The following is a 23,832-nucleotide window of genomic DNA, read 5'->3' as shown; positions in this document are numbered from 1 at the left end:
AATACTTCAAGATTCACTATAAAAAGAATATATATTACATTTCCTTTAGAATCTGGTGTTTAACTGGACCAGAAAAGTTGGCAAAGCATTTTAGAACAGTCTTCAACCTAGACTCACAGTAAAACTGATGTATCCCCACCTTTTCTTGCAGAATATTTTATTTTCTTTCCTCCCCACCTCCCACCCAGATAACATGTTTCGCTAATAAGTGAATTACACTGATTGACAAGTAGGGCAATATAAAGGAAGGTTTGATCAAAATGTTTGAGTCAATGGTTTCATGAAAGCATCATTTATGTAGCAACATTTTTAGCTAATCAAATGAGTGTTGTAAAGATCCAGATAAAAATTACTACTGTTGGTATGACTATAAATATTCTTTATGACCCAATGAAAAAACCCAAGTTATTTTTGAAACATTAGGCCTATATTCAGGATCTGATAAAGTGGTCTTTCTGCTAATGTAGCATCAAATGTTAGTGTGTTTTATTGGCTTCTATGTTAGAACAACTTGATACTGTAGAATATACTCTAATACACATAGTCTTAAAGCTACAGACTGTCTCTAACTATGTTAAAATTCAAAAATAAAGTATTTTAAAATAAAAGTGCTAATTGCCAAACAGAAGTCAAACTATCAGATTGCTCTTAGTCACATTTTTTAAAAGTATGATTTGATTGTATATTGAATTTTTAAGGCCTAAAATTATTCTTTACTTTTGTGGAAGAGCCACACAATTATGTTATTTGTGTTAGATTTCATATCACATTATCTTAGGCAAATCATTACTTTTATGAAAATGTAGCAGATATAATGACCATTCAATAATCAGAGAGTGTCTGGTGTCAACCATATTGTCTTCAGAATCAAATTCTACTTATTTCCAGTTTTCAAATGTCTTGCTGTGCTAAAACATTCTTAATTCTCAGTGATGTTCACCACAATTTTAATGCAATGCAGTGCAGACTCCTTGTTGCAGCATTATTTGCACATTTCAGTCCCATCTGTCAGCCATTAGTCCCTTGCTCGGAAGTCACGCTCCTTCCTTTGCAATCCTATAGCAGTGTATTTCTGTTTACAAGAATTAACCCACTCTGATGTGTATTATAGTGTGTCTCCCTACACTGTGATCTCTTCAAGTACAGGGACAGTCTTATCTACCTTTATTTCCCTTAGGATCTTTCATAATACCAGGCACAGAGTAAGTGTTCAGTAAAATATTTCTACCTGAGAGGAAAAGACTCCTTCCAGTCATTCTAGGTTCTAGCTGCATCTTCCCAAGCAAGCTTTTCAAGCCATCCTTTGCTAAAAGAACACCTAAAACCATCAGATCATACCTGCATACAGAGTCAATAGCAAGGGTGTCATTGCTATGCCATGGGCTTTGAGGTCCAGCAGCCTGTGACAACTTCCTGCTGGTCCACTAAGTAATGAAAAACCCCCTCTCTGAGCTCTGGGTTCTTCACAGGTGTGATGATCTCCCCCAGTATTGTGAGGGTTAAATAAGGCACTGCACATAAATTTATAGTACTGTGCGTGATATGTAAATTGGGGCAAAGTAGTATTAAATCTTTATATGAAAATTTAAGACCACAATTACCAAAGGCTAGCCAGCACTGAGCAGTTGAGGACACTGACTAAACTGTGGATAATTAACCAATTGTTAGGCATAGCCCAGCTCCAATCAGCTGTGTAAGTGTAGTTTCCTGGAGAAATGGATTTAATATGGAAAAGTGTATTTGCTTTCTTTTTATAATTAATACCCAAACTTATATTATGTCATCCTCACATAGGGTTATAATTCTGCAGAATTAAGATATTTTTAAACTTTTTAGACAATAATTATCTATTTTAACATCTATTGGGTAGATGTTTAACCTACAAATGATATATTATTCAATTCTTAATTTTTGTGCTTTAAAATTAACCTTTATTTAAACCTAATTATTGGTTAAGTGGGTCTAATGTTAATGGACATTGACATGATGGACATTGAAAGTTGAAAAAATTGAAGCTATGTGTCCAAATTAAAATTTAAACATGTAGTTCACATATTCTAAAAGAACATGTATGCTTCTGTAGTAATAATTCTATTATCACCAAGTTACAGGATAGATTTTTAATTACGACCTTTATATCAGTATAAGCCATGTATTTCGGATTAAAAGCCTACTGCTTTAACTAGTCTAGTTAAAGACTATGGCGTGATACATTCTGGGCTCCAACTTTTCTAAAAACCAGAGAACACTTATAATAACACTTTTCTAATTTCATGGTTCAGTGCACCGTCAGTAAAGATTTAAATAATTCAGAAAGAAAGCCTATTCTCTTTCTTTATTAGAAGTTTCAGTGAGGCAAATTCTTTGACATTTAATAGGTTTTTAACCCTTTTAATAACTTTTTTATAATGAAATTTATTGGCAGTTGTTTTAAAGAAAGGGATATTATATTAGCATGAATAGCAGTCAGTAGTTTTTATGATTAGTTTTGAGACCTTGACCTTCTATGACTCAAAGTGAATAAAAGAATAAATGAGTGAATAATGTTAACAGTAACTAAATTATGTATATCCAGAAACATAGAGACTATGTAGAACTACTCTCATCTCATTATCTGACATGGTATAAAATTTTGGCAGACAAATATTTAAATTTTTAATTGTTTTAAAGAAGCTTAAGGTCACTTACAGAGTCAGGTACTTTAAAGGGACTAAAAGACATTATAATTATCCTAGCCTGATTTTAGCAAGTTATTAATACTATCCTCAATGGAGGAGGATTTCTAGCCTTTTCTATCATAGTTTCATGCTATTTTAATATTTTATAATATATTATTAAGAGAATTATTGAAACATTTCCATAATAAAATACTAATTTTAAATTGTACTTTTTTCAAGTCTCCAGTAAGTTGGGAGCAACAAATATTCTGCACAAGAAAGCTACCTGGCCTGAGCAGAATATAAGGTTTTAATTTTGCTTCTTGAGATGTACTTTTAAGTGAATGTCATGTGTATCTAATGATTTAAGAGCCTCTAAATGAACTCAAATATCACTTTTCTGAACCGATGTTAAGAAGTCAATATTCCACTTGACATCTCCACTTTTACTAACATCACATTAGCATTCCAGTGGAGAGTATAAAATTCAGTTAAATTTTCAGGTTTAAATATAGTATAAAGAATCATTTCAGCTGACATGTGATGCTATAAATATACAGAGCTAGTTCTCATCGGTAAACCACAAACCTCCATAGGCCATGTCTCATACCATTTCCCAATTTTCTTTGCGCCCTTCCTTCCAATCCATTCTTTTTGTTTCAATGCATACAATCTTCTGAAAGCATTCTGAAAATAAGGTACATTATTCAGTCCCTTCCTTGGGCACATCAAAGCAGAGGAGATGTGAACAGACATTAGCATGTTTGAATACACTTTAATATAAGATTATAGCCCTGTGAACAAAACACAGCCTACACTTTACAGTGCAGAAGTAAAAGACATAATTTATACAAAAGAAGGGGAGGGGGCTTGATTGACTCTAATCACAAGAGCCTGACCAGGGGTCGAACCTGCAACATTCTGGTACATGAAACAATGCTCTAACTAACTGAGCCACTCATCCAGGGCTCAAGCCCTTTTAAATAAAACAGAGCTTTCAGTCCATGAGGCTTCATGTCCTGCCATTAACTGAAATTATGAAAGATGACCCTTGTCCATTAACAGTTGAGCTTGCCTGTTGCACATTTTTCGTGTTTCCTTTATTGGAGCTGGGCACAGGAGCCCTTTCAAGGGCTGACAGAAGCACAGTGCTGAGCTCAGCAACATGGATGTTGATGGTTTAACAATAACAATAGGAGACAAATAGTGTTGGCATGAAGCCATCGGAAATGAGGTGCTTCGATGTGATTAAAAAACATCTTTCCAACTGTGTGATTAAAAGGCGTAACTATACCCCATAACCTCCTGGCCCTCATTGTGATCCAAAGGAGAGGTTATGTGTACAGAGTTGATGGCAGAGAATGGTGTACTATGAACTGGAATACCTTTTATGCATTACATTTTTTTGAACTTTGTATCTATTAGTTAGCCTATTAACCTTGACCAGAGAGCTATTAAAATCCAGGTCATACGTTCAACCTTTATCAGATCTAAATGTACTTTCACACAGTGAAACCCTGTGCTCTGTGACATAAGCTGCCCAGCTTATCCCAGGGTAGGTCCCCACTAACACATGCTCTGGGCTGCCAGAATGCTTGGTCACAACTATTCCATGCCTCCTCATGAGCTAGAACTAGTCAGGGAAAGAGACTCAAGGATGACAACAAATGATAAACAGTAGCATCTCCCACAAAAGGTAATACATATAAGCAACAACCACAAAAATAAGTTTATATTTGATAAAACATCTTCTTCATCATTATCCCATTAATCCTCACCATCACACTTTAAAGCAAGCATTTATGGTCAGTATATTTCTCTCATATTCATTGCCTCAAACCTTATCGCTGTCCCACAAACTGCATCTGTCATGTTACCTATTCTCCCCCCACTAGACAGAGAATTGCATAAGGGCAAGGATTTCAGTGTGATTGGTCACATGCCTTACCCAGTACCTGGAGCAGTGCCTGGAACATAGTAGGCCCTCAATAAATATTTGTTGTTGAAAACTTGTCACCACTCTTTACAGAGGTTGGGAAAGTTAGATACCTCATTAGAAAAAGAGCAACCTGATGACATCGTGAGCAGGGTTTCCTCCATTCTAGGGCACTACCTCCCATGTAGGAAAAGGAAGGAGCCAATGTAATGGTATAAAATTGCTTTTTCAGTTATGCTTATAAAAACGAATGCAGACGGATACAATAGGGCAACTAAGATGCCTCTTCCCAGGGGATGTGACAGGAGTAGAAGCTGAGTTTGGTCCAGGAGGACCAGCGCCTGGCGAGGGCACTGAGGACATTGAGAGACGGGGTTTCCTCTCCTCCTCTGTGACTTTCTGATGTCGGTCAATGGCTGATCTTTGGTTCGTTCCTGGGAGACCATATACAACTTTCATTAATTAAATTAAAGAATGGTCAAATGATCTTTAGCCAGTATAAGTTTTAGCCATGAGTTCTAAACCCCTCAATGGCTTTTTCTTCTAACACGTAAAGTCTCTTGAATGGTAGGAGTCCCCCATTCATGGAAAAGGCCACCGTGAAGGAGAGGCCAGAGTTTGAAGGAGGAGGATAATCAAGCATTATCCAAGTGTCTGTGAGCATAAGATTTTGTTTTTTGAGGTGGTTCTAATCTTCTCCAAAAATGGTGGTTTTAGAGAGTGCTGTGTCCTCCCATTTGGCAACTATCTAATGAATCATGCTCCAGAGCGCTTGCTCTCCTGTGATAATTAGTTTTATAATGACTATTTACCCTGACTAAACTACAAATATTCTATTTTAGTGCATTGTAAAGAAATTTGAGCCCTATGTGTTCATATAGTTTTTTGGGAAAAAGTAGATTCCAAATGTTAAAATCAATAACAATTTTGTGTTTGGAACTTTACAATTGAAATCAAGTTATCCTGACCCAATATTGAGGATAAAAAGACATTTTCATAAAAATGTCTAGTCTTTCTTTTGAACCTCATTTTTCCTAATCTTTCAAAATGTAGCACATGCTTTGCATATGTATTTTCAAGATTTCCTCTCTTTTGACAATAATTATCAATCTTCAATATCAGAAGCCTAATAGCAAAAAAAGTTAAAGTTTATTTAAAGTACACATTTTTAAATAATAAATCACACAAGATCATGTAGAAACAATTTATTTGATTTGTTTGGACAACAAATAATTTAGCTTGCTCTTGGAAATACATTTAGGAAAACAATAAATAAAAATTGATTATTAAATTACCCACACATTTGTTCTGGTATATACATTTACATATTAATTGAATTCCTGGAAAAATATGCAATCAAGTTGGGGAATTAAATAATACCAACATTTACATACTTCTCATAGCCTCTTAGAGTGCATTAGTCCTAAGAAAAATGGAACTGCTTAGCCTTCCTGGCCTGATTATCCATGCAAGGCTGAATGGACTACCAAAAGCAAGGCTCAGACGTGTGTATTTAGATGCTAAGGGCAGTGTGTGTTAAATAGTGTGTATAAAAGGAACCAAGAGTAAGCAGTTGTCACAGCCTAAGCCAGCAGGGTCTCCTCCTGGCCCTGGGGAAAGCACTCAACAGCAAAGGGTGTCAAATGCTGACAGACAGGAGTAAATGGAAGGGCTTCAGAGATTCCTCACGTTCTCTTGTTCCTACTGCACCTGGCAAACTTCCAGGCCTTGCCTGCAAAGCCCACAGAAAGCAGCAGCTGGCGACGCACATTAGCAAATAAGGCCTCAGGCCTCCCCATGTTCCAGGCTCTGTTCACCAACTGCTATTCTCTCAAACAGCTGGATCAGAGCGAGCCAAGATGTCGTTAGAGTTTTATGTGTACAACTGTTTTGATATGGATTGTCTGCTAGAGGCAGAGATAATGATAGCTTTCAAGGCTCACATGTTGGACTGGGAAGGATACTGATATTTGAAAAAAGAAGACAGACTCTGGAAAGATTGTGAAACATGCAGCTTTAAATACTGAAATGCAGGCCTTTACTTGTTCTGGTGCCATTCAAGTGAGCAGTTTTAACACTCTTCATTTGCTAATACAATTAATGTTGTTCCAAGGATTTTTTGTGTGTGGGGGTGGGGTGGGAGGGAGAATGTTACTTATTTTGAAAAATACCCCAAGGGCCCTGGCTGGCAGGGCCCTGGCCAGCAGGCTCCATCAGTTGGATCACCATCCTGTAACTGAAAGTTTGCAGGTTCAGGGTGCATACAAGAAGCAACCAAATGATGCTTCTTTCACACATTGATGTTGCTCTCTCTTCTTTCCTCTCTCCTTTTCTCTCTCTCTAAAGGCAATGAAAAAAAAATGTCCTTGGATGAGAATTTTAAAAAAAACACACAATGAGCTACCTGAGTATTTTTTTGCCTTTTCAAAGAAAGTCCGAGAAAAATAAAGGCAAACGCATGCTGAAACATCTATCAGAGTGTCTAGGGTTTCCCCCAGGAGGGCTGTCCTCAGCCTGGAGTCCTTATCACTGTAGGTAGTTGGGCGAGGGTAGAAAGGAACATGGTATTGGCGTTAAACCCCAGATGATAAGGCAATCAGGAGGGAGAATGTGTACTATCTGCTTTGGTTTCCTCATTGATTTAACTGAGCTTTTGCTTTTCATTAATTGGAATAAAGTTTCCAAGAAACACAAACAAAATTTTCTCTTTATCATTATAATCTTCCTCCATTGTTTTAATTGATGTTTTCAGTTCCCATAATTATAGAACAATATTAGTACTCAATAGAAATCGGTAAAATCTAAGAAAGCAGTTCTGGCTTTCCAAAAGAAGTAAAATCTAGCACACGTTCAATGGGTTGAGTTTCCCTGATAGGGAGATGCATACTAAGAGCCATTCAAAACTAAAATGCCAATGACATGCCGGACTTTCAGCTGAGAAAAAATGTAGTTCACTGCACTTGAAATCAACAAAATGAGAAGTACAGACATTAGAAAGTCCCTTTGGAGACACCTGAGTCCCGAGAATTTAGCAAAAGTAGTTCCCAAAAGATCAAGGATTTGTGATACTGTGCATGTGAAGTTGGGGTCATCAATCCTAATGGTATCTGGCTTCAGCATCTATTCAGTGTAACTCAAGGAATATGTGTTTAGTGCCTACAATGTGCTAAGATCTGTGCTAGATACAAGGGCTACAATGGTCAATAAATAGATTCTATCCCTGCTTTTTTGAGTTGATAATATGTTAGGCTATGTCAGTTAAGATTAGGTTCAGTTGCATGTAATAGGCAACCTGAAATGACACTGATTCTACAAAACATAAGCATTTACTTCCCTCTCCCATGGAAGACTCCCACAGCAGGTAGGCTGTCCAGGCTCTGCTGGCTCCATGATACTCAGATGCTCAAGCACCTTGTGCCTACAGCATCCTAACATCCAAGACATTTCCCAAGCTCTAATCACACTCACGTATTTGCAGGCAGAAAGGATCAAATGGAGGTGAACCTTTCCCTTTAGGAAGGTTTCTTAGAAGTACCATACAACACTTCCACTTACATGTCAGTATCCAAAACTTGGTCATATGGCCATACAAAGCTACAAGGGAAGTATCCTGTGATAACTAGCTTCTTGGCTGGACAACTTAATACTGGAGGCCTGTCCCTCAGGACAAAAGTATAATGAATGTTGAAAGTTACAGCATGAGGTTTCTGCCATAAAGGGAAATAGACATTATTCACATTTTCTTTTCATCTCGTGACTAATGCTAGGTTAAGTTCACATAAAAAAAAGAAAAATCATCACACTGGTTATAGTTTGTTCATACTTGTAGCATTTATTTCTTCATTTACATAATGACTCAGCCACTATTTTTGAATACTTGAAATGTCTAATTTAATCAGGAACACTGCCTAGAAAGTACAAACACATTAGACTAAGGAACTGAAAAATAGTGTACCAATAAGAAAGCACAAACAAAAGGCTTTGGTAGTTCAGACAGAGAGGTTCTTAAAGCTTTGTTGATAAGTTGATTTTTTTAAACTTGACTTTAAAATACATTTAGGGTTTGGGTGTATAAGTATTGAGAAAAGAACACAAATATGTAAAAATAATCATAATTCATTTCTGCTTTAATCTCTGTTGGTAGAAAGATCTGAGATCATGTAACCTCTCCCATTCTCAAAAAACTTGTGCAAAACAGTCATTAGTTAAATAATGTCATTTAGCTACCTCAAAGGGGAATAATAAGGCTCAATAGGTAAAAATACTGTGCAAACCATAAATCACTGAACTAAGTAAGGTTTTTTAAACTGATTTTTCAAATTTCAGATAGCAGATGCTCAGAAAGTGAATGCTAAAAGAACATAATAGACAAAGACACACATTTAAGGGGCACAGGAAAAGAAAAGCAATCAATTGGGTTTGGCTGAACAATAAAGTATATAAAGAACAGTTTCAGGAATCAGGTTTATGTGGAATTTTCAATGGCGTGCTGGAGAGATTACATTTAATTTGGTAGGCAGATATCACCGGGAAGTTTTTGAGTCTACAGCTCATGAAGATTAAGTCTGCTGTACTCTTCAGAGTGGAAGTGAAGAGATTCCTTTTAGTTAAGTAGCTATTGTAAGTGAAGAGGTAATGAAGACCTCAAATACATGAATGGGTGTGGGAATGAAAGGAAGGGCAGATGGGAGGGATATTTTAGAGCAGACTCAATGCAACTCACAAGAATTTGAAAGAAAAGGGGAGAATAAAAAATTACTAGAACAATTTTGAGTAGAAGTGAGTTGGAGAATGAAGGTGTTATCACCAAAATTGGACACAGTGTACAAAGTAGGTCTGAGAACAAAAACATTGTTCACGCTTCTAGCGGAGGTGATACCCAAGTAGTTGTCCAGCAGGCAGTTGCAGAACTAGACCTGAAGTTTGGGTCAGAAGTGTACATTGTGATGTATAGCATTCCCCACTAACAGAACCATGATGAATTTTGACTTGGTGGAAGAAATGTGAATCAGAAACAAAAGGTTAGCCCTGGCTGGCGTAGCTCAGTGGATTGAGTGCGGGCTGCGAACCAAAGTGTCGCAGGTTCGATTCCCAGTCAGGGCACATGCCTGGGTTGCTGGCCACAGCCCCCAGCAACCGCACATTGATGTTTCTCTCTCTCTCTCTCTTTCTCCCTCCCTTCCCTCTCTAAAAATAAATAAATAAATAAATAAATAAATAAATAAAATCTTTAAAAAAAAAAAAGAAACAAAAGGTTAGGGAACCAGGTGTGGGGAGTTGTGGGAAGAAGAGAAGTTAATGGAAGAGTTGTGAGGAATCAGAGAAAACAGCAGTTGTTATTAAGCATGACTTACATGAATTATTTACAGTAAGTTAAAAATATTAGAGGTAAATAGAAAATAATATTCTGCAAGTTGAGGTTGTATATTTGACATTAAGTTCAGTAATCAATGAAAATCTTTATAGAAGGATGCCAGTAGTCGAAACATTTGCTTATCTCTTTGTGAGCTAATTATTCTTATTCATCAGTAATCAGACTCTATCCAGTTTTATTTTCCCCATGTTATCCATTAAGCAGTGATTAATACTGAACAGACTCCTGTGAAGGCAAGGTAAAATGAAAATACCCCTCCTAATTTACAAATGTCGCTATGAATGTTAAGACCTGGCTATGTCTAAGTGCATCTGAGGCCTAAGGTTGGAGTATGCTCTCTAATTTTTGATCATCACCCTCTAAACAAGAAAGTTGTTTTTTGATTTGGTGTTAAAGCTGCTGTCTGAATGGCCTAACACCATTGGTGACAAGCTGTTTTCAACTAATAGTGAGGCTGTTGAAAAGACGTACCCTGTTGAGTACCTCACTGTCCCTACCCAAACTGATTATTCTTTTTTGTTAACCCTCACCTGAGGATATGTCCATTGATTTTTTAGAGAGAAGGGGAGGGAGAGAGAGAAACATTGATGTGAGAGATGTTTTTCCCATATAATACTGACCATGGGATCACACGCACAACCTAGGTATGTGCCTTGACTGGGAATTGAACCCAGAACCTTTTGGTGTACAGACAACTTAGCCACCTGCCCAGGGCCTGAATTGATTCTTTACCCACTTTTGCCATGCCTACCTCCTCCTACTAATTGTACAAAGGTGGGGGTACAAATTTTAGTACTCCGAGATCTACCAACAACACTAATTTTTGCATTTCATTTATTTATTTTTAAAGAGAGGGGAAGGGAGGGAGAACTAGAGCAAGAAAAACATTGATGTGACAGAGAAACACCAGTTGGTTGCTTTTTGTACCTGCCCCAACCAGGTGCTGAACCCACACCCCAGGCATGTGCCTAGACCGAGGATGGAACTGGCAACCTTTTGCTTTCCAGGACTACACCAAACCAACTGAGGCACACCGGTCAGGGCTACCCACAGCACTAATTAACATAAGAAAGTCATCAAAAACATGACACAATCATGGAAGAGATAGGTGCTATAAAGTGAAATTGTTTTAGAATTTCGAAGACTCTTGGTGGTTGTCCTAAATCTGGAAACTACATGTAACTTAATTTAAAAATCATCCTCTCCAATACCATGTTAAAAACCATGATATTTCTGAAAGAGAAAGATTAAGAAGTGAGCTTCAAATTGATGTTATAAACTGTTTATTCTTTGTAACTTGACAAGGAGAAATACTGTCATTTAGCTAAACAATTTTGGAAAGACAATGTAGTTAAAATATGTTTTTGCTAATAATAAGCATTTTTAATTTACAGGGTAATGAAAATGTGTTCTCCTATAAGCACATATGTTTGAACACATGTGTTAGTGCTTCATTTAGTGCAGCGTTGAGAGGGGCCACCCTCGACAGGACAGTGCCCCTGTGGCCGTCCACTGCTCTGTGCTCACAGAGAGAGGGCTGTTCCACAGAGTCTGAGAAACAATGCAACAGGACTTCAGGACATCAGAGAGTGGACCTGAACAGAGATTTAGTATATACCGCCTCTTCTGTGTCCTGATTTTTATGGTCTGCTCTGCCAGTGGCACGACTTTAAGGGTATCTGTGAAAGCTAGTGTTATTTCATATGGAAGGTCAGCTTATAGAAGTTATGGGAAGAGCTAAGAAGGAAAAAAAAACTATTTTAGTAAAAGTGAGTGGCAGTAACACCAATGGACTGGGTAAAAACAATCATTTTGGGTAGACAACATTGGACAAGGTGTTTTTGATTATTTTTAGTGAACCATAACTCTGTTCGTGAGACACATGAAACATTGAATCAGCTGCTTAATACAGTAGGTTGTATCAAACACGGATAACTGAGACGGAAACTGAGGGATACAGATTTTACCTCCAACTCTGTGGCATGGGGAAGTCATTTATCTACTCTGAGCTTTATTCATTCATATTTATTTATCTACCAATATTCAACAAGCTAGCACTATGGCCTCCCCCTAAGATTCCTCTTCCATAGACTGAGAAAATGTCACAACGGGCCTCTGAAGCTCTACCATGCAACAACTTCTTAATGAGGGACTTCCTAAAAAGGAGAACCATGAGCTACTTTTGAAGGATTGGAGGAACATAGTTTAAGTTAGGGGAACAAAATGTTGATTTGGACCAGAAAAGACCCAGGTATGAAACCATGGGCCATCGTAAGCCCTCACCAAGAAGAGCCAGATTCTAGGATACCCAGAACTGAATCTGAAGACGAAGCAGAGTGAGAGCTGGGAAGGCCTGAAGGGGCGACACTGACTCATAAGAGGCCTCATGGTGGAGACGGTAACCCTGACTCAGGCAGACACCTCTTTGGTCACAGCTTCAGTTTCAGGTGGAACTAACTAGGTTGGTAAAATGACTAGAGAGCATTGGTAGAACATGATTTTATTACCAAAAGAGAAAAAAAACTGTGACTAAGTTACTTAATTGACCTTTACAGTATTCCTGTGTCATGATATTTGCAGACAAGCAGTTACTAGGCATTCTGACACCATGTGGGCTTTTTAAAAAAATGAAACTGAGAAAGACAACATTATTAATTTTATTTTTTTAGTTCCAAAATGTAACTTTAACCATGTATCGTTTCACTGCTTTTCTGTTTTCCATCTTTTTTTTCCTTTTGCTCTCTCTTGTTTTATAAACTGAGAACTGCATAAAAGCTCCAAGCCCCCTGAGTGAGAAAATGGCGCTGCTCCTATAAGCACCACAAAATATCCCCCATTATTTTAAGTTTGAAAATGCCAGAGAAATGTTAAATGAAATGCACCATACTCCTCTTTAACAACACATTTGACCTCTAGGTACGTTAAGAGCTTCATCCTCCAATGCTTTTAATTCTAATCCTTGCAGAGATGAAATTCATTGCTTGAATTACAAGAGTGAGTCTCATTAAGGCTAAAAAGCAGTGACCCAGATAGCATAATGGATTTATACGGTGACCTTGCAACTTTAGAAATTCACTTTCAAATCTGACTGTGCAGTCAGATTCTTTCAATAGTCAATTAATCAATTGGTTAATACCAACTTGTGAGAGTTCCGAGACTAGAAGTTAGTAGATCATTCTGGCCAACACTCACTATATAGAATTAAACTGAGAACCACAGTGCACTCAACTCCCAGAACCTTTCTTAAATAATCACAATAAAAGAAAGGGTTTTCATAAGTTGCTGTGAAAGTAGCGAGCACTAATAATTATATAGTTTTGAAACTAATACCATAAATATCTATTAATAGTATGTTTATGTTTCATTAGTAAAGACTGAATTCTCAAATTCTATTCTTTGGTAACAGGTGACAGCGCCTTTTACAGTAATACATACTGTTAGAATTCCTCAACTCTGGTGAGGGGAAAAGGTGGAAGAGTGTATAGTTCAGCCAGACATCCTACAGAATTTTTGGTCTAAGGAATATTTTTTAAATTTTTTCCAGAAACATGTTAACATGTTTGTGAAAAATTATTCCTAGCCTTTTTTTTTTTTGTAGATGCAAGATATACGGAACCCAGAAGGAACTCAGTACAGCTCCCATCCTCAGATGGCAGCCATGAGACCCAGGGGTCAGCCTGCAGATATCAGGCAGCAGCCGGGAATGATGCAGCACGGCCAGCTGACCACCATCAACCAGTCCCAGCTCAGTGCTCAGCTTGGGTTGAATATGGGAGGAAGCAGCATCCCCCACAACTCACCGTCTCCACCTGGAAGCAAGTCTGCAACTCCTTCCCCATCCAGTTCAGTCCATGAAGATGAAGGCGATGAGTCTTCTAAGGTATGTCTGGATTATTTTTAGGACCTATCTGAAATGCTTGTTAACTAAAAAAGTATTCTTTGGCATTTTTCTTGACTTCAGGTGGGTGCAAGTTTATGTCAGCCAAAATAAAAAATGTTGGTGAGGGTTGTACTTTTCTGATGAAGCATGAGGTTATAAATTGAGTGAATTGAATCACCTTGTTCAATTACATTTTTAAGTTCCTAATAAATCCTTTAAATACAGATGTATTAAGTATAAAAGTAAGTTGTACCCACAAAATATAGGATCTTCATAGTGAATTAGGGAGAATAAGTCTTACAGGACTCAACATCCAAAATCAAGCTGAATTCACCACTCATTCAGAAAAAGTCCATTTCAATTTAACCATTTTGATTTAAAAAGGCAACATCCCTGGGATACAATAATGGCTCTGTGTGTGTATGTGTGTGCATCTGTGTGAGAAAGAGAGGGAGAGAAAGAGATTAATAGTTAGATAAAACCTTTGAGATCATCTGACCCAACCATTTCATACTAAGAATGAGGAAAGTAAGGGGTGCAGATATTAGATGATTCCCTTCCAAGGGCGAAGCCTGGGTGTTCCATGCTTACCTGTTGTTAACCCCATGCCAATATATTTGTTTGACTATCTTTGTCACATTAAGTTACCTGTATAGGAATATGCATCTTGAAATGTCCTTAGGTTGAAAAATTAACTGCAGAATTATTTAAAGTATTCAAGGAAGCTTTTTTAAATAACACCATAAAACCAAGTGCATTTTCACCCCAAAATTCAAGATTATCTCTTTACTGCCTTGCTTATTGATGAAGCATCTTTCTTATTTGTCCCAGTGAGGACTCTTGTGCCTATTCACATATATACTTCTAGTTCCTTCTCTTTTAAAAAATATTACTAATGAATTTTCACTTGTGTCAGCCCTTTGATTTCTTTTCACTTTTGTGAGAATTTTCTTTTTGAGAAATTAAACTTGTCAACATGACAAGTTTACCAAGACAGCACTATGGGATTCTAATCTACTGTATATGGTGTATAGGATTAACTTTCTAAAAGCTACATAAATTTTTAAAATATCTGGAAATACTGTGACTTGTAGATTTATTTAGCCCAATAACAAGTACAAGGTTGCTATATTGACAATATTTTATTATTTTTAATATTCTTCATGCTCTGGTATTTGGGGTGGGGGGAGCCTTAGTGTTGAAAGGACTGCCCTCCCAGAGCTAGCTAATTTCTAGACAGTAAATGACACCTGTGAGCACAACTTTAATAAACAAACCAAGCAATCCAGAGTCCACATTCCCAACCATATCCTCTATCAAACTTTTACATAATTTTCTTAAGAAAAATGTGTATTATTCCAATACACATTTGGTCTTGAATAGGCCATGAGTACCTGGACCTAAATATGCACATCAGGAATTTGTTTGTGACCAGTGATTTAGATACTGGATTATGCATGGGTGATTCAAGTCAGTTTCCTAAACATAGGTGATATGTACTATATTGCTAGGGGGAAAATATATTCCACTCATAGTAAAGATTATTTGCCCATCTGGGCCATATCTTTTTAAGTATTCATTGCTGGAATTTCAGAAAATTAATGTAAAATTATAGCATCTTCTGACAATAAAGTTTATGCAGGATTATTCTTACTTACATAACATTTTCCACACTCTTCCATCTAAATTAGTAGACTTCGGAGAAGAAATTGAAAATTCCTGGAATTAACATTTACAGATTCTGCCCTTTTCTGTTGGTCCAAAAGGTCCATATCTTATTATTTGCTGAGTCATGAACTTGTATGTTATGAGCTTCCAAGCCTGTATGAATGTTTGCCAGTGAGTAGCCTGTTCAAGCATTCAACATCCACATCTCAAAATAACTTACACTCACTATTACTGATTGTGGAGCATTATATGCTATAAACTATATTCTATAGTGGTGTGTTCTTGGATTAGTGGTGTGTGAAGGCTCAGGGAAGGATTTCTCAAAAACACCTGATCAAAACGGCTTTTTGTCTATACAAGTATTCTCAAGTTCATGTTTAGTTTAAGTACATTTTCCATCTCAAGAATATCCAGCCTCCCATTCCAACTCCACATACTGTTCTTCATTTTAATTCTAATATAAAATTCTCCTTTCCAATTTATTTAACTTGTATTTATTAAATGGCTAAAAAAAATTCCTCTGACAAAAATGCTCAAGCATTCTTCATCATAGGTAAAGATTAAAATGGGATTTTTCCTTCATATGTAAGCAGGATTTATGTGGAGTATTGTGTTGAAACAGCTCCATTTAAATGTGAAATAACATTAAGTCAAAAGGATCATTTAAAATCATTTCTACCAAGAGAATTAAAAAAAGAATATTTACTCTCACACCAGAAAAAGAAGTCTTTAAAGCTTTCTTCTTAACACTTCATGCTCTCTTAAGCAATTACATATTAATTCCAGTTTATCTAATTGAACAATTAAATGAAATAAGTTTGTTTTGACAGGGAAATACTGTAAATACATCAGTAAAATAAATTATTACCTTATACACACTAACCATGGTTCTGATTGCTCTGGAGCTGCTGACAGCCTAAAGTCATAAAGTAGACATACAGTAAAAACATCAAAGATATATAAACATGGGTAACTTGTACGCCTGCAATGCAGTACTTGTAATACAACAGACACTTTAAGACATATAAAGTATCTGGCATTACAACTGTAATTTTAGCACATTTTCCCTTTAAGGAAATTATGAGCTAAGAATCACAATTTATATTTTTCCATTCTTTTAATTTCAACTTTTCTGCTTAAACTATCCATAAGTTTTGTAGGTGTCTCATAAATAGCATATGGTTAGACAATCTTTACTGTTAAGTGAGATGAACTTCATTTACATTAACATAAATACTAAAATATTGGTGTACTTTCTCCATCAAGTATGTTGCTTTCTATTTTGTCCCACTTACATCCTGTGATTGGTTTTTCTTTATTACCTTCTTCAACATTGTTTTGCTTTTGTTCATTCCATAATTTCCTCTTTTAAGAGTAGAAATTTTACATGTTTTCTGTTCATTGAGTGTCTAACTAACCCTGACACACAAATCTGTAAGAGTCTAACATTGATCAATATCTTTACCCTTCTTATATTACTTTAATTCCAAACACTCTTCTTCCAATTGGTACTGGAGCAGTGATTGCTGTTGTTCAGTTTAATTACAATTTAATTAACTCCTATAATTTACTCAACTCACAAAACATTATTTATTATTTTTAGTCTTTTTCTTTAGGTTTATTCACATATTCAGTATTTTTCCATCTGACCTCATTTTATGTATGCCTTTAAATTTTTTTCATGAAGATCTCTTGGGGGCATAATTACCTAATAAGTACTTTTATTAGATATAGAACTTTAGATTGACAGTGATTCTCTTCTATTATTGTGAAGATAATATATTACTCCATTGAATCCTGATTTTCATTGTTGCTTTTGAGGATTCTACTGCATCATTGTTTTCCTTTGAAAGAATATGCATTTCCTCTCTGACTAGTTCTAACATAACATCTCTTGCTTTTGTTGTCCTTCAGCTTCACTGTAATGTGTGTGGGTTTCTTTAAATTTACCCTGAATTTAAGTATTTCTCTTTTTTATCAGTTTTCAGCCATTTTTGTTTTTTCAGATATTTCCTCTTGCCATTCTTGCTCCCCTCGATCCTGCAGTCCTGATAAGATATGTGCTAGGCTTTCTCGTCCTATTCTCTACAACTTGTTGCTTTTATATTTTCCATTTCTTTGCCCCTCAGTATTGCATTCTAATTAATTTATTTAAATCCATTTCCCAGTTCATAGTAATTTTTTTCAGCAATACCCAATTTTAAATTGATCTATTGAGGTTTTAATTATAATTATTTTCTATTTGTGGTTTTTATTTGGTTCTTTGTGAAATACGTTTGGACTTTTTTTGTTGTTTGCTCTTTTATCCATATACTTAATCTCTTTTGCTTCTTCAAGCATTTCCTAATTCCAATACATGAAGTCTTTTGGGGTCTGATTCTACTCTCTATTGATGCCGCTGGCTCTTGGTTTTAATGCCTTATTTGATATTACATTTTTGTTTTTGAAATGATGGCTGATGTTAATTAGAACTTTATGAGACTTCCATTAGATCTGATTTGACAGCAGATTCCTTTAACAATGATTTGTGTTTGCTTCTGCCAAGCATTTTGGACCATTACAATCTAGAACCGCACTTGACTTAAAGCTTTTCAAAATGCCGGAAGAGTACACAGTCAGGGTAAATTGATGCACGTGCTGGCTTCTGTGTGTGGGCTGTCACAAACGATGTTTCCCCTCTCCACTCAGTATCATCCTTGCAGCTCCTGGGAAGGCACATGCAAGAGAAATCATTTTATTTCCCTCTTTACCTGAGACTCTAATTCTTTTCCACCCTGACTGTAATAGGGACCCTCCTGCTAAAATTCCCACCTTTGGTAAGCAGTGGGTTTTGTGTTCTGTCTACTGTGCCCTTGACTCAATTTTACCAGGTCTAGCAAATGTCTTCAAGATGAAAGCTTGTTTCAGTACTTTGTTTATTTCTCCCTGTTCCCGCTTTCACTTACTGTTTGCTTTTAAAAATTTCTTACTAATGTACTAGTGCCTCAATGCATGAGCTTAGCCATACTGGAGAGAAGAGAGGTTTTTTCTCAAAGGCAAAAGAACAAGTCACTAGATCGACAATTAAACAAGCCTTTAGGAAAGTACTTTTTGTTTACCACTGTTCTAAAGACAAGAAGGTTCCTGAAATAAAGTAAAAATGAGAGGCAGGCAAGTCTCTATAAACGTTAAATGAAATCAAGTAGTGTTAGAACCAAATGTGAAGTCACATTATCTACAACAGGACAGAATATTTAAAATTGGAACTTCAAAGTCTAGTATTTTCCACACTACACTGTGTTTATTATGCAATTGTTCAACACTTTGCATGATATTATATGCATGCTCTTTTTGAAGAATTCCTTATATCCCAGCAATTGAAAAAATATATATCCTTTGTTTATCAAAAAAAAAAATGTGTCCCATTGGTTAAGGCTGAGCTTAACAAACTAGTTCTGGGAAAAATAATAAAATTCAGTCAAATAGTCAGTTAGTACTTGATTTCAAATATAGTCCTGGAAATTCATTCAAGTATCTATTAGGATAGTATTTTCAAGGTGTGTTGGTTCTTAGATGATTCATACCCTAGCTGATTGAGCATATTTGATTAGTTCATGAAATAAAAATAAAGTGAGGCTAAACATAGGCACCTGGCATTTTACCCAGTGGAACTTAATCTCAATAGCTATGCATTCTTTGTCAGGCAGGAGAAACTCGCCATCCAAAACACCAAGAAGTGAAACATAATGGCCCAGGTAGACAAATTTAGATAAGACCAGTGAACCCAGCAAAACTCATAAATATAACTAGTAGGTGTATATAATTGTAATCAACTCTTTCCATCACTTTAAAGTGATGTTTCTAGACACTAGCCTAAATTTCTTATCTTACATAAATCTACTGAGTGTCTTTGCTAAACTCATCCTAAAACAATACTCAGCTATGTTTGGCAGAATCAAGGATTTTTTTAAAAAAAATGAATGTGCTTTGCAAACTGTGATACAAACACAATGCCCCACTCTTGTGAATCATTTCAAAAGTATAGCTTTCATATACACTGTTTTAAAATTGATGTTTTGAGTCATTGAATGTACTGTTTTTATTAATGATAATAATAAACCCAATTGTTAAATGAAAGAAGTATCACAGCCTTGCCAATTTCACAGTAGCTAGATGACTTACTTTCCATGCTTATTTGAAATTATTGTCATAAGGGGATTTTAGATGGTATAGTTTAGAAAAAAAGAGAGAACAGATTTAAGTAGCAAAATTTTTTACTTACAGAAACAGCATCATCACAAAAAGTACTGTGATGTGCCCTGTTTCTATGGTGAAGATTTTATAATATTTACTTTCAATGATAAGAGTTATAAGTGGAGTTCTATGTTGTTTGTTCAGCCTATTATGCAGATGGTGCTTGATTAAAATCTATTTTAAACTACAGCGATTACTGCAAGATAGTGTGCATTAAAAAGCTCTCCCAGCCTCCATTACAGGCTGTGGGACTGCTGCAGCTTATTTTAAATATGCCTATAGATGTTTCCAACTTCTCCAGGGACATTTCAATATCAGTAATTCTCTTTCCCTGAGAATCTTAACTCCCAGTCTGTATTCTTAAGAAGTATTATCTAAACAACATTGTTAACACATGCTTTTTTAAAGTGAAAAATTGTTGTTTTCTTGTGATAAATAAGTTAAATACATCACTATAATTCAGCAATAAGACATAAAAGGTGGATTGCCCGAAGCCTATGGATACCTCTAGGGGTTTTAGAAGTAAATCTGTAAATACAAGTTACCCAAAGCACATGCATCTGTGTAGAGCTTAAGTGGAGGTAATATTTTTATTTGTTTATGCATTTTTTTATTTATGCATTAATTGTGAAATAAGTCTGTGGATGATCAGGATTACAGTTAGAGCCTCAACCTAGCCATGTTCTTAGTTGCTGTGATTTTCATACAACTTTCATATGTGTTTTAAAATATCCTTTGCTTTGCAATTCTGAGCCTTTGCCCAGTGCTGTAGGATAAAGGAGTAGAAATGTGTGATAATCCACTGCGTGTAAGACACCATAGCGATGCTATGAGGATGCAGAGATTCACGGGACCTGGTCCTTACTTCCAATGTGCTTGTCATTGCGGGGAGTTAATATGTTTGCATTTCATGGTTTCTTCTCTATTATAAAGGTCATGATGTTGGAATTCAATTTAACTCTCTAGTCTTGGAACCCTAGTAACTTTATAAACACTGTACTCTAAAATTATGCCTAATAGACAATGTGGTACTGTACAATACAGTAGCCACTAATCATGTGTGACAGTTTACACTTAAATCTAATTAAAATTAAATAAATTTTAAAAATCAGTTCCTCAGCTGCACTAGCCAAATGTGCTCTACAGCCACATGTGGCTAATAGCTACCCTTTCCAGACAGCACAGAGAACATTTCCATCTCTCCAGAAAATTCTGTGAGACAGCGCTACTCTGGACTTTAGAAGTCAGGGCTTCTTAGAAAATTAGGACATAAAATGATATGCTTTCATCCACCTAAGTAAGAATTCAGGATCCAGACAACACTCAAAACTAAGGTCCAGGGACATATTACAAATCCATTTAGCTAATTTTTCCACCACGATCATATCCATCATCATTGTGCTCATTCCAAATAGTTAGTGGTCAGAAAAGCCAGGTATCTTTCATTATGCAACCCATTACTAGCATGTAAATGGATCCAAATTACAGCCACATTTCTTTCTTCAGGGAGGCTTTGCATATGAACAATGACCATGTGTTTTGCAAATATGCGATGGAACCACTTCCAGAAAGTAGGCCTTACGCGTTCCAAGTTCATTATACAGAATCTAAAACAGCAGCTCACTCTTGTACCCTCCCAAACAAAAGACAAATACAAAATAAAAACAAGACCCCCGCAGATCAGGAGGTAATGCCCAAGGTCAAGGGGTGGACGGCCTCACCCTTCGTAGCCCTGCCCGTGCACTTGGATACATTAGACACCAAACCACAGCAGGGAGCTTTCATTCCATTACAGCACATCCCAAAGTGAAAGCAAAGATAGTGTGCAAACCCAATGAGTTTTTATAAGAGGAACATTGAGTAATATAATAAATGAGTCCCCTTCAAAGCACGTTTTATTTTTAAAAGATAGACATCTTTCATACATAGTTTTTCTTTTTTTTTTTTTTGTCTTCTATTAGCCTTTGATGAAAGGCAGGAGATTATCTTAAATCATAGTTCATTTCTATGAGGGAAATTTTATAATTGGTCAGAATACTATGATCTAAGAATATAGTTTTAGTGATCTAGTTTAATTAAGAAGGAAAGGCAGTGAATCTTGAGAAATGAACATTTTATGTATATTCTTTAGGTTGATCCTCTCAGATGTCAGTTTTCTTCGATGGCAGATAATTCAGACTGAGATTCGCAGGCATATTTAAAGTGAGGGTATATTATTATGCTCTTGCTTTCAGGCATGACAAAGGAAAAAGTGATGTTATAAAACTGGCTGGTAGTCTGGCCGTAATGGGATGACATCGGCAGCTTTGTACCTTCCTGGTACTCAATCAGAGATACAACAGGAGCTCCAGGGTGATGCTCCATAAATGGGATCTCCTGAACCTTGAAAATGTCGAGGTGGAGTCATGAAATGCTTGCTTTTACTACATGAAACTCTCAGACTGAGCCCCACAGGACAAACCAGGAACCTTTGTTCCTGACTTTGTTCCTGGAAAGTCTCCAGACAATGAACTAAATCAACTGGTTGCATGGGATTTTTTAGTTTCCTACAGGGTAGATAGATATTCATTGCCTCCACATGACAGTTTGTGTCTTCATACACTTGACATGTAAACTTTTTCTCAATGGCAGTAACAAGTTCTCCTGCTTCCTCAGATCGTCCCCAGAAAGTAGGGCCATGGTGTCAAATACAAAAGGGTAATTGTCCTTTCTGTTGCTGCCGGCATCGCGTCCGGGAGACCTAAAACTTGCACCATGCTTTCCACATACAAATTCAAAAATGAAAAGATAGGGATCTGCAGTTCAAACACAATTTTGAACAGTGGAGAAACTATTTAAATAATTCGGGGAAATCTCTCAATCAGAACATCTACATTGACTCATAGTAAATTCACCTCCATGATTGACATTTGACTGTTTTCCAAAAAGATTGTCATAATCTACAATGATGGAGATTTCTGTGTGTCTGGCCATTAATTTTTTGGTTAAAACTTAAAATGAGTCCAGGTAATTTAAACATTCATTTCTCTATACTTTGTTTCTTATTTCTAAATATTTTAATTCTCTCATGAAATATGAGCTCCAATATCATGATCACTCCACTTTTAATTTTTTTTTCCTGTGGGCTTTCTCAACTCCTTTTTATTTATTTTTAATAAATATTTTATTGGTATAAATATAGGGATGGTCATGTTTACAAAATTTGGAAATTATAAAACTGTAAAGAAGAAAATCATAAAGACTCAGCCTTATAACCCAAGGACATAACAATTCACATGTCAAATTCTTTTAAAAAACCTATCCCTGTCTTCCGTCTTCCCACATACTGTTGTAAAGTACTGACGTAAATCAGTGAGGCTGGAGTTCCTGTAACAGAAACCATTTGTGCTTTGATTCATTCATTCTTTGAATTGTATTATTGTTTCATTATTATTTTTATTACTACTATAACAAATGTTAGGCACTTACTATGTGTCAGGAAACATGGTAAATGGCAGTGAGCAATACCAGGTGTAGGCCTGCCCTCATGGTGATTACACTGCACTGTAGGATGAGAGAAGATCTACCTACATAAATTAGAGTATAATTACAAGTTTGATATGAGCTATGAAGGGAAATGGAACCGTTGGAAGAGAAGGTGCTTATGATAAGAAATCAAGTCAGGGGAACACTAAAAGTCCTTTTTGGATTTAGCAGCACAGCCTTGGTGATGTCGTTGAGAGTTTAGAGATGGGAAGGCATGTTGAAGTGAGCTGCAGAGGTTACTTGCAGCCAGCCCAGACAACAGCTCTGAGGAGTGCGGCTGTGAGGAAAAGAAAGACATACCTACATGTAGCCTTGAGGCAAAGGGGAAGTTCACTTGTTTGGTTTGTCTCTTAAGTATGTAAAAGCCAGTTGGAGAAGTAGAGTGAAGGGTGTGACTGAGGTGAGCGTCTTCTACTCCTCCTGGACTCTGATTTAATACTTGTAAAGACAGCCTGGGCATCAGGGTATTATTACTAGAAAGTTTCCCTGATGATTCTAATGTGCAGCCATATTTTAGAATCACTGTTTTAGGTCATATTTGCCTGCATGTTTTCTTTAG

At 36.4% G+C, this 23,832-nt stretch overlaps 1 protein-coding gene across 5 annotated transcripts in view; it reads left to right on the top strand.

The window, feature by feature from the left end:
* Window positions 1–23,832, top strand: part of TOX (thymocyte selection associated high mobility group box) — a 304,166-nt gene that overhangs the window by 247,245 nt on the left and 33,089 nt on the right. For all 5 annotated transcript variants that reach the window (XM_045861498.1, XM_045861494.1, XM_045861495.1 and 2 more), the window contains exon 4: window positions 13,566–13,847. In XM_045861498.1, the coding sequence (XP_045717454.1) occupies window positions 13,566–13,847 (282 nt within the window). The remainder of the gene's footprint in view (window positions 1–13,565; window positions 13,848–23,832) is intronic.

Source organism: Phyllostomus hastatus, unplaced genomic scaffold (genome assembly GCF_019186645.2).
Source record: "Phyllostomus hastatus isolate PE091 unplaced genomic scaffold, TTU_PhHast_1.1 phas_scaffold_21, whole genome shotgun sequence".
In the NCBI taxonomy this organism is placed as follows: domain Eukaryota; kingdom Metazoa; phylum Chordata; class Mammalia; order Chiroptera; family Phyllostomidae; genus Phyllostomus; species Phyllostomus hastatus.
The sequence above is the reverse complement of the archived record's forward strand: the minus strand, read 5'-3'. Positions and strand labels throughout refer to the sequence as shown.